This window comes from Serinus canaria, chromosome 2, assembly GCF_022539315.1.
Source record: "Serinus canaria isolate serCan28SL12 chromosome 2, serCan2020, whole genome shotgun sequence".
Lineage (NCBI taxonomy): Eukaryota > Metazoa > Chordata > Aves > Passeriformes > Fringillidae > Serinus > Serinus canaria.
Window position 1 is genome coordinate 43,285,847 of NC_066315.1, and position 12,609 is coordinate 43,298,455.

The following is a 12,609-nucleotide window of genomic DNA, read 5'->3' on the forward strand; positions in this document are numbered from 1 at the left end:
ATATCTAATCTAAAGATGTCCTCTTTCAGTTTGAAGCCATTGTCCTTTCTTCTGTCACTACATGCTCTTGTAAATATCAGTCACAAGCCCAGACTCAAGAACAAAAATATTTGGTAGCTGCTGCCCTAATAGGACTTAAAAAAGGCTCAGCACATGAAGAGAGCTTAGAGTAAGCTCTAGGCCAGGTGATCATGCCCATGCCAGTGCACAGCTCTATTCTGTTCTGTACTTTGGCACTTTCTGTGCTGCAGTGCACAGTGTCTCTATTATATCCTTTAGTCCTTTACAGCACTGCTCTTGTAAATGGCTCAGACCTAGTTGCTCACATATTCCCTCCATTTATCTTGTTCTCCCTTTCTCCCATTCCGTGTCCAAGGCAGGATCAAAATAAACTTAAATACGTCTAAAGGGTGTACATTTGAAATGTGATCTATATGTAAGTCTTTTAGCCCAAGAAATCTGTCCTGGGGTTTCTATCAGGTGCAGGCTAACAGATTTGTCTTCCAATTTCTAAAAGGCACAAATTACTTCATCAGTAATACCAAGCTGAAAACTGTATCCTTACCATTTTCAAATGAATAGTTGGAAAAGTTCCCTAGGTGAACAGAAAAATTTTAGTACAGCCTGTGCAGATGACATGAAAATAGATAGTCTGATTTGGGAATCATTTGAACTCATTCATGGTACAACCAAGACTTTTAGGGCTTCAATGCTCAATTTTTGTAACCTTAGTAGTGCCATTTCTATTTCCACAGTGAAGAACTGGGTGTGCTACAATGAAGCAGCACTAAAAGCATGAAATAGATCAGTGGGGAAAGAGTTTAAAGCTGTGACAATCAAAGCTAGAAAGACTGGATACACTGTTCCAGCTGACACAGGTTTAATTTGCCTTCTGTGAAGGCACAATCTGCATTAAAAGACCTTGATAGCCTACAAGAGATCCATCATAAGACAAGGAAAAAGGGCAAACACAGCGTTTTTTTCCCTTACTGAGGCCTCCTTGGTGTTGGTCTCCTCTGATGCAGATTTTGCCACTTTCTGGATGATGGGAGCAATGTTTGTTGGTCCGTACAGCTGCAGTTTGGGAAGGCAACTCTGATAAGCTTCCACAACACCTTGTATTCCTGGCATGAAAAACCAAAAAAAAAAAAAAAACACCAAAAGAAAAAGAAATGTGGAGCACATTGCTAATATCAGGCTTATTCAAAATGTAAATGAAAGGTAGGTTCTTAATGAACAAATTAAAAATACCACATGATAAGCAAGGACCAGAATCTTAAAATAATTTCCAGGAATCTGTCTCTAGCTGTCTTTAAGCTAGTTTGTAATATATAATTATTATATCATGCTTTTCCTTCCCAGTAGCTTTTAATGTCTGTTTTTCAGGTATGAGCTTGCAATGCTATAGCTTCTATTCTTCTCGCTTTAAGATATGATAGCTTCCTGATCAACAACTAAAATTCATGATGAAAATCTAAACACACATTAAGAAACATTTATACAATTCTTTCTCCTCTTCAGATATATAATTTTGTTTATCATAGCTGTTGCCAACAAATTTGTCCTCTGTACTTATGCCCTAAAGTGGTTTAGAAATTCAAAACATCTTTTCACTCTCCTGTGCTAGGAAAATAATTTTTCAGGGTTAATTTGCATAATCACTCATAGGCTGAATTTGACTATGACCAAAAGCTGTGAAACCTTGGAAGAAACAGCAGGATGCTTTGCAGCCTACAGAAAAAATGAGCTTCAGCTGAGAAATTTTGATGGAGAACTAGCTATTTTTGGCTTTTTCATTTCAGGATATATAGTCAGACCAGAGAGCAAAGACTTCTTTGCTGACACACTTGACAGATCACAGAATGGAAATTGGTATTTTCAATCATTGAGAAGAAGGATTTCTTGAAGTGATGAACATTAACCTCCCCATTCAGAACTCCCAGCTTACCAGACCTAAAGGATTAAAGGTCTAATGTTGGAAAGAAAGCGATAGACTGAAAAGCTGTGCAAAGGATGCTGAGGAATGAAATGGCTTCGGTAAGATCCTAAGCCAGTTTCAGTTTGCACTGAGACTCACTCACTCATGAGATTTTTTACCCAACCATATTTACAGGATAGATGGGTCCAGACTTCTTGCTAACAAATGACAGGGACTTGTAATTGTTTTATAATGACACACATACACTCCTATGAGAAAGTGGTGGAGAACACAGTTTTCTCTCTTTAGAGACAGCTACAGATATATTTTTCCATTGCAATGCCAACAAACAAAAGAACTTGCTCCCATTATAGCTGCATTGGCTGAAATGCAAAGTAGTGTTACAAAATGTCTCTTGGTAATTCCAGTGACTAAATTACATATTGCAAAGCTGACCTTTTGGTAACTCCCAATTTTAAACTTGCTAAGGATTTCATTACATGTACATAATGATGTTGCATGAAGGCCTCATAAATCTTGCCTAAGATGATGACAAGATATACTGTACTTTTCTTCTTATGCAGTAAAATAATGTAAGATAAACCTTATTCCCTGCATTCCACAGAGATTTAGTGTTGTTCATGTCAGAAAGTTGCTCTCATCTTAGAAAGAGACACATTCTAGAAACATAATTTCTTATTTGATTTCTCAGATTAACATATTTTAGAAAGATCTACTGTCCATCCAATCCCAACTCAACAGGATATGTGAGTGGATTACTTTGTAGCTTGAAATTCTTGTACTCCTTTATCTTAGGGACATGTGCATTTTTTTTCACAATTCAACTCCTTACATTTTTATTTGGAACTGACTTTCAGCATCTCCAATGAAATACAGTGCATGCATACCTATATGGGTTTAAGACAGATGTGCAGAAACATTCATTCAGACTGGAGGTTTTTGCTTTCTTCTTCAGATAATAAACTAAGTGTTAATTAAAAGATTATAAAACTAATATACTATAAATATACTAAATATAATACTATAAATACTAAAATTTTCAAGACTGGAAATGGCAACAGATGAGGATATCCATATTTTATGAATTCCAGTGCTCTTCATCTCAATATACAGTCCCTGTATGTAGAGTGATGCTTCACACTACCTTGTGCCAGCAAAAACTCTACTTCCACAGAGAAAAGGATTTCATTCCTCAAGGGAAAAATAGACACACACTTTTTATATCGCATCCAACAGCTGTTTTTTTGTTTAAAACAAGATACTCTTAAGCAATTTTACTTTATTTTATGGCAAGTATGCTAGATATTACAAGGTAAAATAGTGTAATCACTAAGCACTTTATCTCCTTCTAACTCTTGCATCCTTTCTCCACATGACTTGCTGATGTTACTGTTCCCTGTGACACCTAATAACAGTGAGAGCATCTAGCAAACATCACAGAGCTAACAAGCACCCATGACAGGCAGATGAGCACGCTGCAGCTGATGATTAAACAACACATTTTCTGGTTTGTCTCCTCTTCTTGCTTTCACCCAGGTTGATATAATTTAAAAAGGTATCCTTTAAAACAAACAAGTGCTTTTAACGTCTTGGAGATACAGGTGCAAATGCTGCAAAATTTCTTCCCTGGCATTCTTTCATGCTGCAAAGATTTTTTTAATGTTTTCTTAGGCCTAGAACTCCTTTCAGGTGATGGGCTAACTTATCAGATAACTGAGTCTTATGAAAAGATACAAATAAAGTTTAAATTATAAAGTGACATAAGCCAAGCCTCACAGAGCAGCTCCTTCCTTGGTTTTTTACCTGCTTTTTTTACCCACTTTCATTTCCATTGTTGCATTTAGTTTTGCACACAGAGTGTGGTTTGGATAGTAAATCCCTTGCTTACAGAGGGTTTTTCTGTCTAAACTCTGCTGCTGGCACCAACTAGATGTGGCAGCCTTTTCAATCAATAAAAATCATTATATAACAATGCCAGTGTGATAAAAGAGTTAGCCTTGAACTCAAAAGAAGCAGCAAGGGTGGGGGATAAAAATAAGTGTTCTTTGCATAGACTGCTGGAGCTTTTCTCTGTAGTTTGCAGAGGGTCACAAATATCCTGCAGTTGGATTGAGAAACAAAGCTCTTTTTGAACACTACACATACATAAATATGCAATCACCTGATGCTGACCACTGTTAACTGTTTTAATGGCACATCATGAAATACGATGGTCCAGATGAAATTCTGAGGTCTCTTTTGCTTCCCCACCCCATCCCCACACTAAAGTCTCAACATCTGGCTTACAAGCTTACAGGCACTTCTAGATGCATACATGTAACTCCTGCTTCTTTTGACTCCTTAAAAGCACTGTAAAAAGCTCTGTGAGCACATCAGGCAGCTGTAGGATTTATGCCCAATTGCATCTCAAGCATATGACCTGCAAAGGCCAGGACAGTCCAACAATTCAAGTGCAACAACAAAGCAGGAATGCCAACTGAACCAAAAACAGGTCTTGCATTTAAGATGCATGAACTTTGAACTGTTTTATTAACCCTTTCCCTTGAATTGATTGTCCTCTCTTCTTTTCCTCACTTCTTTTCTCTGCATCTTAGTTCTCATCCTGAACATGTTTGCTGCCCATGCCCAAAAGAAAGCCACTAATAAGCCTGAGAAGGGCTAAAAGGAGCAGCTAGAAAATTTGAACAGGAAGAGCATTTTGAAATATCCAGTTCAGTATTTGGATGGAAGCAGAAGGACAAGGGAGAATACCAGCCTGTGGATTTTAGTCAGCAATGACCACCCAAACAAGACTCTTAACTGTTACTGGGTTTAGAGGTCATTTTCCTGTTATTGTCTTTTGCAAAATGTGTTAATTGTGGCAGGAGATTTTAAAAAGACAGCATCAGTCACTGCAGATCTCACTTGTAAATACAAGACATAGAGCAACATCTGCTACATTAATCTGGCCTCTGATTACCAAGGATTAATGACTTTTGGTAGAACATAGCAATATCTTACACTGTAGCCTCCTGCTACATTTGTTCTCAGGAAAGTAGGTTTCTTTCTACCACAATGGTCATCAGCTGCCTCCCTGCCCTTGACTTGCAGCAGGCTATAGGTCTGGTCAAAGAGTTGGCTCTAAACTGAGGGAATTTTTGATCACAGAGGTTCACAGCCTGCTTTTTCATATCCTGTCCTTCTTAGCAGCACAACCTATGCTGTTGAGTAGCTGATGATTTTAAATTAGTCTAGTTCTCAGAAATGCAAGTGATTCTAGGAAGTCCAAGTGCTGAATGCCCACCTACTTCTCAGGAAATTATTGTATGGCACTTTCCAAGATTTCTAAAGTTAATCTCAATGGTTTGGAGCCTGTCAGGTCCCCAAATCCTAGCTGCCCTCTTTAATAAAACCCCTTTGAATAATACTCAGGTGATGCAGTAAAAAAATGCACATTTTTTTGCACACAGCAAAACTGTCTGTCTGGCAGTCTGTCCTACTGTGAGTGTTACCTGCACATTCTGGGTTGTCTTCATTGAAATTGATTGCAAAGTCATGAGAGACCTGCAGACAAATGGAAAGAAAAGAAGACTGTTGTCAGAAAAATTATTCCAAGAAGACTTGTGGTTAAACACTCTTGACATTTTTTCTGTGCTAAACTGGAAACCTTTCAAGCTTTCAGCCATTAAGTGTGAAATACAGTCCCAGCTGGAGCTCCCTGCAGAACCAAAGTAGCAAAACTGTAATCAAACTTGTCAATAACAACAACAACAAAACAAAAAAAGACACGTAGAAAACCCACCCAAACACATTCAAAAATCCTATAAAGATGGAGTCAGGATTGGGCTATCAATGCTGGGCACAGAAGAGGAATCTGTTGCTGAGGCCATTTAAATGCCAGCTCTCCCTGGCTCAGCATCTCAGACTGCAGAGAGAGAAAGCAGCTTGTGATACAGCAGTGACTGCAGAAACTCAGCTCACTTATGCATCCTGACCTCACTGTGTGAACAGTTCCTCATCTAAGGGCAAGGAATACTGGGAAAGTAATCCTACAGAGAAATCAAGGATCCACTGTGTAATAGTAACATAAAAAGTGTAAGGAGTCTAACTTGGTTAAAATGTTAGTTTAGTTTGGGGCATAATAAATAATAATAAAAAAAAATAATCCTGAAGACTCTTTGGTTTTCCTTGCATGTGGTGAATATTCCAATCTCTGTCTCTCTCTGTCTCTCAATCTGTCCATCATTAAATCCTACAGAGCTGTTATTTAAAAGAACTCACTGTGAATACAACAAAGTAGCTGATTTTCTAACAAAACAAAGTATTTTGTCTTTGGTGCCCTGGGAAAATAATACAAGACTTTTGTATGCCTAAATAATGCTAGGCACTGTAAGTCTCCAGTTCCAGAATTCCTCTTTAAGGTTTATTCTTAAACCTGCATTTTTCTTTTTCAGATTCCTTTTTACCTCTTTCTTTGATCACTGAAAAGTTTTGACTCATTTTAATCTCTTTGGGTCTGAAGCCTAGCCTCTTGATTCTGTTTGTCTTAATTTTTCTTGAATGAAAAAGCTCAGATTTTGTCTCACAATGCATAATATGTGAATATACATATTTTTATATATATATATATATATGTATATGTATATATGTATTTGACTTGCAAAAAGTGGCTGAGAGTTTAGCAGGCAATTTGCATAATTTAAAGTTGAATTTAGGTGCATCATCCCATATTTAAGAATGCATTTATATAACTGCAATTATACACATTTAAAGCTTTATAGATCTCTGTAGGATCTTCAAAAGTGCCAGCAGTCCAAATGATATGGAAAGAAACTTCCTGTACAATGGAGCCAGGATTATTTGCAGGAAAAGATATATTTTTTGGATGTTGCTGTTTCATTTGCTAGTTTAGATGTCTTCACAGCAGGGTATGGAAATTTTCTATGACTAAGGGTCCCATAGATCAACCTTGTGATTGCAGAGAAGGTTCTGTGGAAGTGAAGTGGTATAAGTTGGCTAATTACTGCCAAAGAGAATTCTTCATGGAGAAATGGAATTTCCCCATCATATGCTAGTCTTGCTTACCACAGTGATGCCTGCCAATTTTAAGAGGTTAAATAAAGCAGTACTTCTACCATAATGGGAAAAGACTGAAGCAAAACCTCACTGAGAAGTCTGCAGTTGCCTCAGCCCAGCCAGGCATTCAGCATGCCTACACCAAGCATCAGTCTTTGAGAGGATTTTCCCTGGTCCATTCAGTCTATCCTACTTGGCCATGGAAGATAATGCAGGAAGTCACTATTTCTGATCCTCGCTGAGCAGCACAGAAGATCAGGGCTGCCAGATACACTTCAGAGGTGCTCCAGAGCCCTTCTGCCTGGCTGCTCTGGATGTCTCTCAGTGCACTTTGCCCAGCTGGTATCTGCCAGTCTTATGACCAGCTGCAGGCCAAAGGTAATTGCATCTGTCAAGAGCTGTTATGGGAGTTTTCTCATTGATATTTTTTGCTGTTGTTCATTAGCCTTTCTCTTTCCTTTAGGGTTTCTGTATTTTGCATTAACTGTGTTAGAAAAGCAGGAAGCATGTTTATGTATTGCAGACTGATTCTTCCAACTCTGTGCCTCTTCAGTGATTTTATTTCTTTATTCCAAATGCATTTGAAATTATACCTAAAGGAAAATACAAATCTTTTCAAAAGCTATGAATACAGTATGTCAATCTTACATGCAAGCATGATTTGGTTGCTTTTGTTGCCATACCTCTTTCAGAAGCACAAAATGCAAACAATTTATCAGGTTCAGAGCTATGGCACCCAGGCTATTATTTAAGAGACAACAGTTCAGACCAATAAGGAGAGCCCAAGTCTAGTCAGAGTGCACAATGATTCCAAAAATGATACTGTCTGAGCATCAGCTGCTATCCCCCTAAAGCAAATGGCCCTCAGACATTGTCATCCTGATTCACAGAGGTGTTAAAATGCACCCTGAAGGCAGCACAGGAAACACAACGAATGTGCAGAAGCATTGGCTTGTTTCCTATGCTCTTTGAGTAATATATTACAATTTAAACAAGATTTAGGTACAATGTGAAGGAGAGAAATTTTTTGTGCAGCTCAGTGATGGTTCACAAACAGGAAATCATCACTCAAGACAAGGCAACAGCAGCTATGTTTTAAGCAGAGCTTCTCCAAATGCTCAGAACTCATCCCCACTCTGTTAAGCAAAGCCAAGTGTGCTTCCACCTGCCCCTTTGCAGTCTTCCCTGTGGTGGCCAGAACTCAAGAGTGTCCAAACCAGCACAGACTTATACCATGTACTGAAGGCCTTACTAAACTTGGGCTGCTACCTGATAGGACTCCATGTAAGGCTCATCCATGTCAAAAGGTGGTTTGGATCAGACATTCAATGCTTTTGCTTTCTAAACAGTGCAAGGTGATGAGTTTCCCTCCTTTTTTTTCTTTTTTCTTTCCTTTTTTTTTTTTTTTTTTCTTTTTCTAATTAAACATGCAAGGGCTTTGTGACTGAAGGGCAAACCATGCTGATGACAGAGCTGGTATATTCAATGGCAGTTTTCTGATATTGAATGACCCTCCAAGAACTGATAAACTAATGACAAACAGGAGGCAAAAGTTTGAACACCTAAGATGCTGAAGACTGAGAAATCCTCAGTGGAAACAAGAAGACACTTGGCTGTTCAGAAGCAGGCATGTTTATAGAATATACTAGGGTGGTTTGTATTGTGGATTGATGTAAAAGTCAGGGAATCCTGGAATGAGTCAAGTCACACAAATACAGAATGGCTGCCTTACTTCAGTACCTGGAACAGAGAATTTTGCCAAGAACTGCAGAGCACAGTCTGTGGTAGAAATCAGCCTCACATTAAGGAATGTTCTCACAAAACACTGAGTGTTTTGTGACTGGACTAAGTTTTTGTAACCCTGGACTAAGTTTCAAATATGAAGCTGACCCTCTGCTCAGCCCTCCTCTCCTAACATTGATCCATAAAATCAACCCATAAAAAGGAAGGAGAGAGAAATGCTGAGCTGATTACATAGGATCAGCCTGGTGTTACTTGGGCTGCTGCACAGAACTGCACTCAAAGCCTGCAGCTGAAGACATTCACTTGCACTCGTATGAATCTTTTGCCTCTGCAGGGCTCCAGATACATTCTTTAGCAGATACCATCATGGATGTGGCATTATTAAACTACAGGAACTTCCTACACCAGGAATACACTATTTCACAGGTTATTCCTTCAAGGTTTTTAACAAGCAAATTAACTAGCTCTACCATACATTATGATACAGATTACAGTGACAGCATTTCTGAGGATATGCCAATTAAATAAACAGTACAGAATAGTTTTGCTAAGACAAGTTATAGAAATGTTGTTTTTTACCACTGTACAATGCCTCCTCCACTGTCTGTACATTTACAGTGACAAACACCTGCAATTTTCCATCAATGTGATGACACACATGAGACTCTTGGAAGAATCATAATGATATTTCCAAATGCTTATGGCCACTTTCGTAGAAAAAATGGCATTGATTTAACATAGCAGGTAACTTATTTCCCTCATATTGGGATGAGATGAAATTCATCTTCATAGCATGGTCCTTGCTAAAAATGTTCTTAATTTAGGCTGAAAGGAAAGGAGAACTTCCTAGCTGATGAGAATTTTTGAGATTTCCTAAAAAAAATATTTATGAATTCAGATAGAAACCTCAAATCACAAACAAAAATCCTACCTTGGAATCTGAAAAATAATAAATTCCCCAACACTGATAACACAAATTTCTGGATATGCAAAGACATCTTATTTAAGTTTCATTGACACTTGTTATTCTAGTTTGGCCTACACATTTTTTAAACCCCTTTAACTGAATTTCCATTTTTTAAAATAAGAAGCTATGGTTATTATTTTCAAATGCTGAATATGGATGCCTGAATTCTGAAAATTAATAATCCCCTTTTCCCTCCTCTCTAGATTGTTGAATTCATTTAAATTAACCTTCATGTCCCAAACAGCTCCAGCTTTTCTCTATGGTGATGGTACTAGGCGTATTTGACAAACAATCTGACAAATTCAGATTTTTAGGAGTGCTTTCTTAATAATTTAAACAGACATTGTCAAAAATCCATGAACAATAGATGCATACAAGTGTAAATGCCAAAATGGACTATGTTGGACACTTATCTGTGAATAAATTGAATGCTATTAAGCTACTGTCATTCAGAAAACTAAATATGAAATGCCTGCATATTTTGCAAAAAGCTTAAGACACTAATGAATTTCAAGTACTTTTGGTCAAAAGCTATTATTTTCAGAATGCTCATTAATCAAATAGCTTGGGAGCTGGAAAGCTTGTGTTTCTCACTAAGATACATTGTACATATTTCTGCTTGGCAAAGCTGGGCCATTTGTTTCCCTTTATCCTTCATTTTTGTACGTGCTGCCCAAGTTTCCATGTCTAAATCCAACTTGCATGGATAAGGAGACTAATTCTGTTTTGTCCCTTGGTCTGCTACACATCCTTTTTATTTTGTCAGATTTGCATATATTTTAGCCATCAGTCTCCTGAAAAGTGCAAGGATCATAAAGACCACAGCACTTCTCAAGTCCCTCATCTGTCCAACAAACCAGTGCAGGTTAGGGCTGTAAAGATGCTGCCTGTGTCTGTAACTGCAGTGAGTTTGTCTCCAGCACACATTCTCAGCAAAAGCACGGAATGAAGCCTTCACTAAAAATACAGAAATAACCAGGACTCTCTTAAAACGAACTGCAAGTTGTTTAGTATCTGTTCAGGTGTCAGCTGCAATTCTCCTTCAGGAAACAGGCCTTCATTAGTGGCAATCCACCTGTCAAGGGGCTGACACAATTTGAACTTCTCTTCATTTTAGCAGTAAGTTTTGTGCTGCTGTGTGGTTTTTCATCTCCTTTGAGTCCTGCCTGCTAAGAAGTCAGTGTGTGTGGTCTGCTTTCTTTCCTCCTCTTCACTGTGACCTTTCACAGTCTGAGTCCACATTATCTACCACCTCTTCACTTTACATCAGACTTCTCAGATGCTTCCTTTCATTGCAAAAAAAAAAAAAAAAAAACAACACCCCAAAACCACCAAAACAAAACAAAAAAAAAATCTGGAAGTTTGTATGATAGAAACTCACTCTCAAGGGAAATATTTCTCTCAGAGCTTTACTTAGATCAAGGAGCAGGGTGACGTGTTTGTCAGGAGTTGGTGGAAGAAGCTCACATTGTTGAATATTAGATGAAAGATCTCTAAGCTGATGAGGAATGATGTATGTGGCATGTCTTGCTTCCTTCACTTCCACAGATTCCTTAGGCCACTAAGAAAGTGCTGATTTTCTACTAACAGCTAAAGTGTGTCATTTGGAGATGAACTGAGGGAAAATAAAGTCAACGCAACATAGCAGCGTGCTCTTGAAATGGAAATTCTGTAGAAAACATATATAAAACCAAGATTTAAAGGGGTAGAACATCAAGAGATTTATGAACAGCCTGAAGAGATAGACACTGACATAGCTGAGGAAGGAAGCTGTTATTTAGGTTGTATGGGGGCTCCATGGTTACTTAGGAACCCTTGGTAGTGGGAATAATTTCTTCCATATCCCTATTTCAATTGGTTGTCTACTGAAAGAAATAAAAGACCAGATGCTGTAGTGCAGAGACCAACATGCTAAGAACAGGTTAGATCACTTAATTAGGACTGGAGGCTTGAAAACAGACACTCTAAATTAATGAGAAGCTGATTTATCCACAGGATGAGGTCAGAACTTAGAAGTTCTCATAATGATTCAACCTAAATTTGAAGATGTAAAATTGTTACAGTAGTGGCACTGCTCTCTTTTAGTAAAACAAATGTATGGTATGCATGACTTGTAGTACCTGTGACTCCATTTCCTATGCATCTTTGCTATGTTCCACATCAAAACCTAATCACTGTTGGCTTTGAATTTACTTTATACCAGTGTAGACTAAATTACTGAAGGATTTTCAGGTTCATTGGTCTTGACTTAATAATGCATCATGATGAAGGTGATTCTTCACTCTTGAAGGACATCTTTCAATTCAGAAGTGCAGTCAAAACCAAGCAGGGACTCAAAAGTATTGATATAGTTTATTTTAGGAAGGCAGATACTTTTATGGACTATGTAGAATACCACAGGGAGAGGCTGAACTACAGCAGAGATGGCTGTTAACTCCTCATGCAGTTCCAGCTGGATGTGCCCATGACAGACACCAAGCTGATTATTGGTCCCCATCTGTGGCACGGAAGAGTAAGTCCCCTGCAAGATGGTTCTTGTCTTCTTCAAAGTTTTATTATGTTTGTGAGCTGATGTCATGTCATTTTGTCTTTGTCACTTTCTGTCACAAGTTTCCATAGCAGAAATGGAAGATGTTGTTTTGGCCTTCACCTGCATCTCCATTTACTTTGGGACTTGTTTTATTTAGTCACACATATGCAATCCATAGGAAAGCTCATGCTACAGGATAAGACTCTTCATTCATTCATGGACTACTAAGTTCAGTGCAATTCTCAGAGTTTCTTAAAGGCATTTGTCAGGAAATTATCCAAACACTAATTCTGCCAAAGCAGAAAATCAACTGGTGCTTGTGATTGCAGGAACAATTGGTTACACAGACCCCTGAAGTTACTTTCTGGCAAGACA

At 38.2% G+C, this 12,609-nt stretch overlaps 1 protein-coding gene across 2 annotated transcripts in view; it reads right to left on the reverse strand.

The window, feature by feature from the left end:
- The window catches only part of CPNE4 (copine 4), a 226,138-nt gene that overhangs the window by 8,048 nt on the left and 205,481 nt on the right, over positions 1-12,609 (reverse strand). For both annotated transcript variants that reach the window (XM_018909658.3, XM_030238078.2), the window contains 2 exons: positions 5,431-5,482; positions 991-1,124 (listed from right to left, as the gene is read on the reverse strand). In XM_018909658.3, the coding sequence (XP_018765203.1) occupies positions 991-1,124; positions 5,431-5,482 (186 nt within the window). The remainder of the gene's footprint in view (positions 1-990; positions 1,125-5,430; positions 5,483-12,609) is intronic.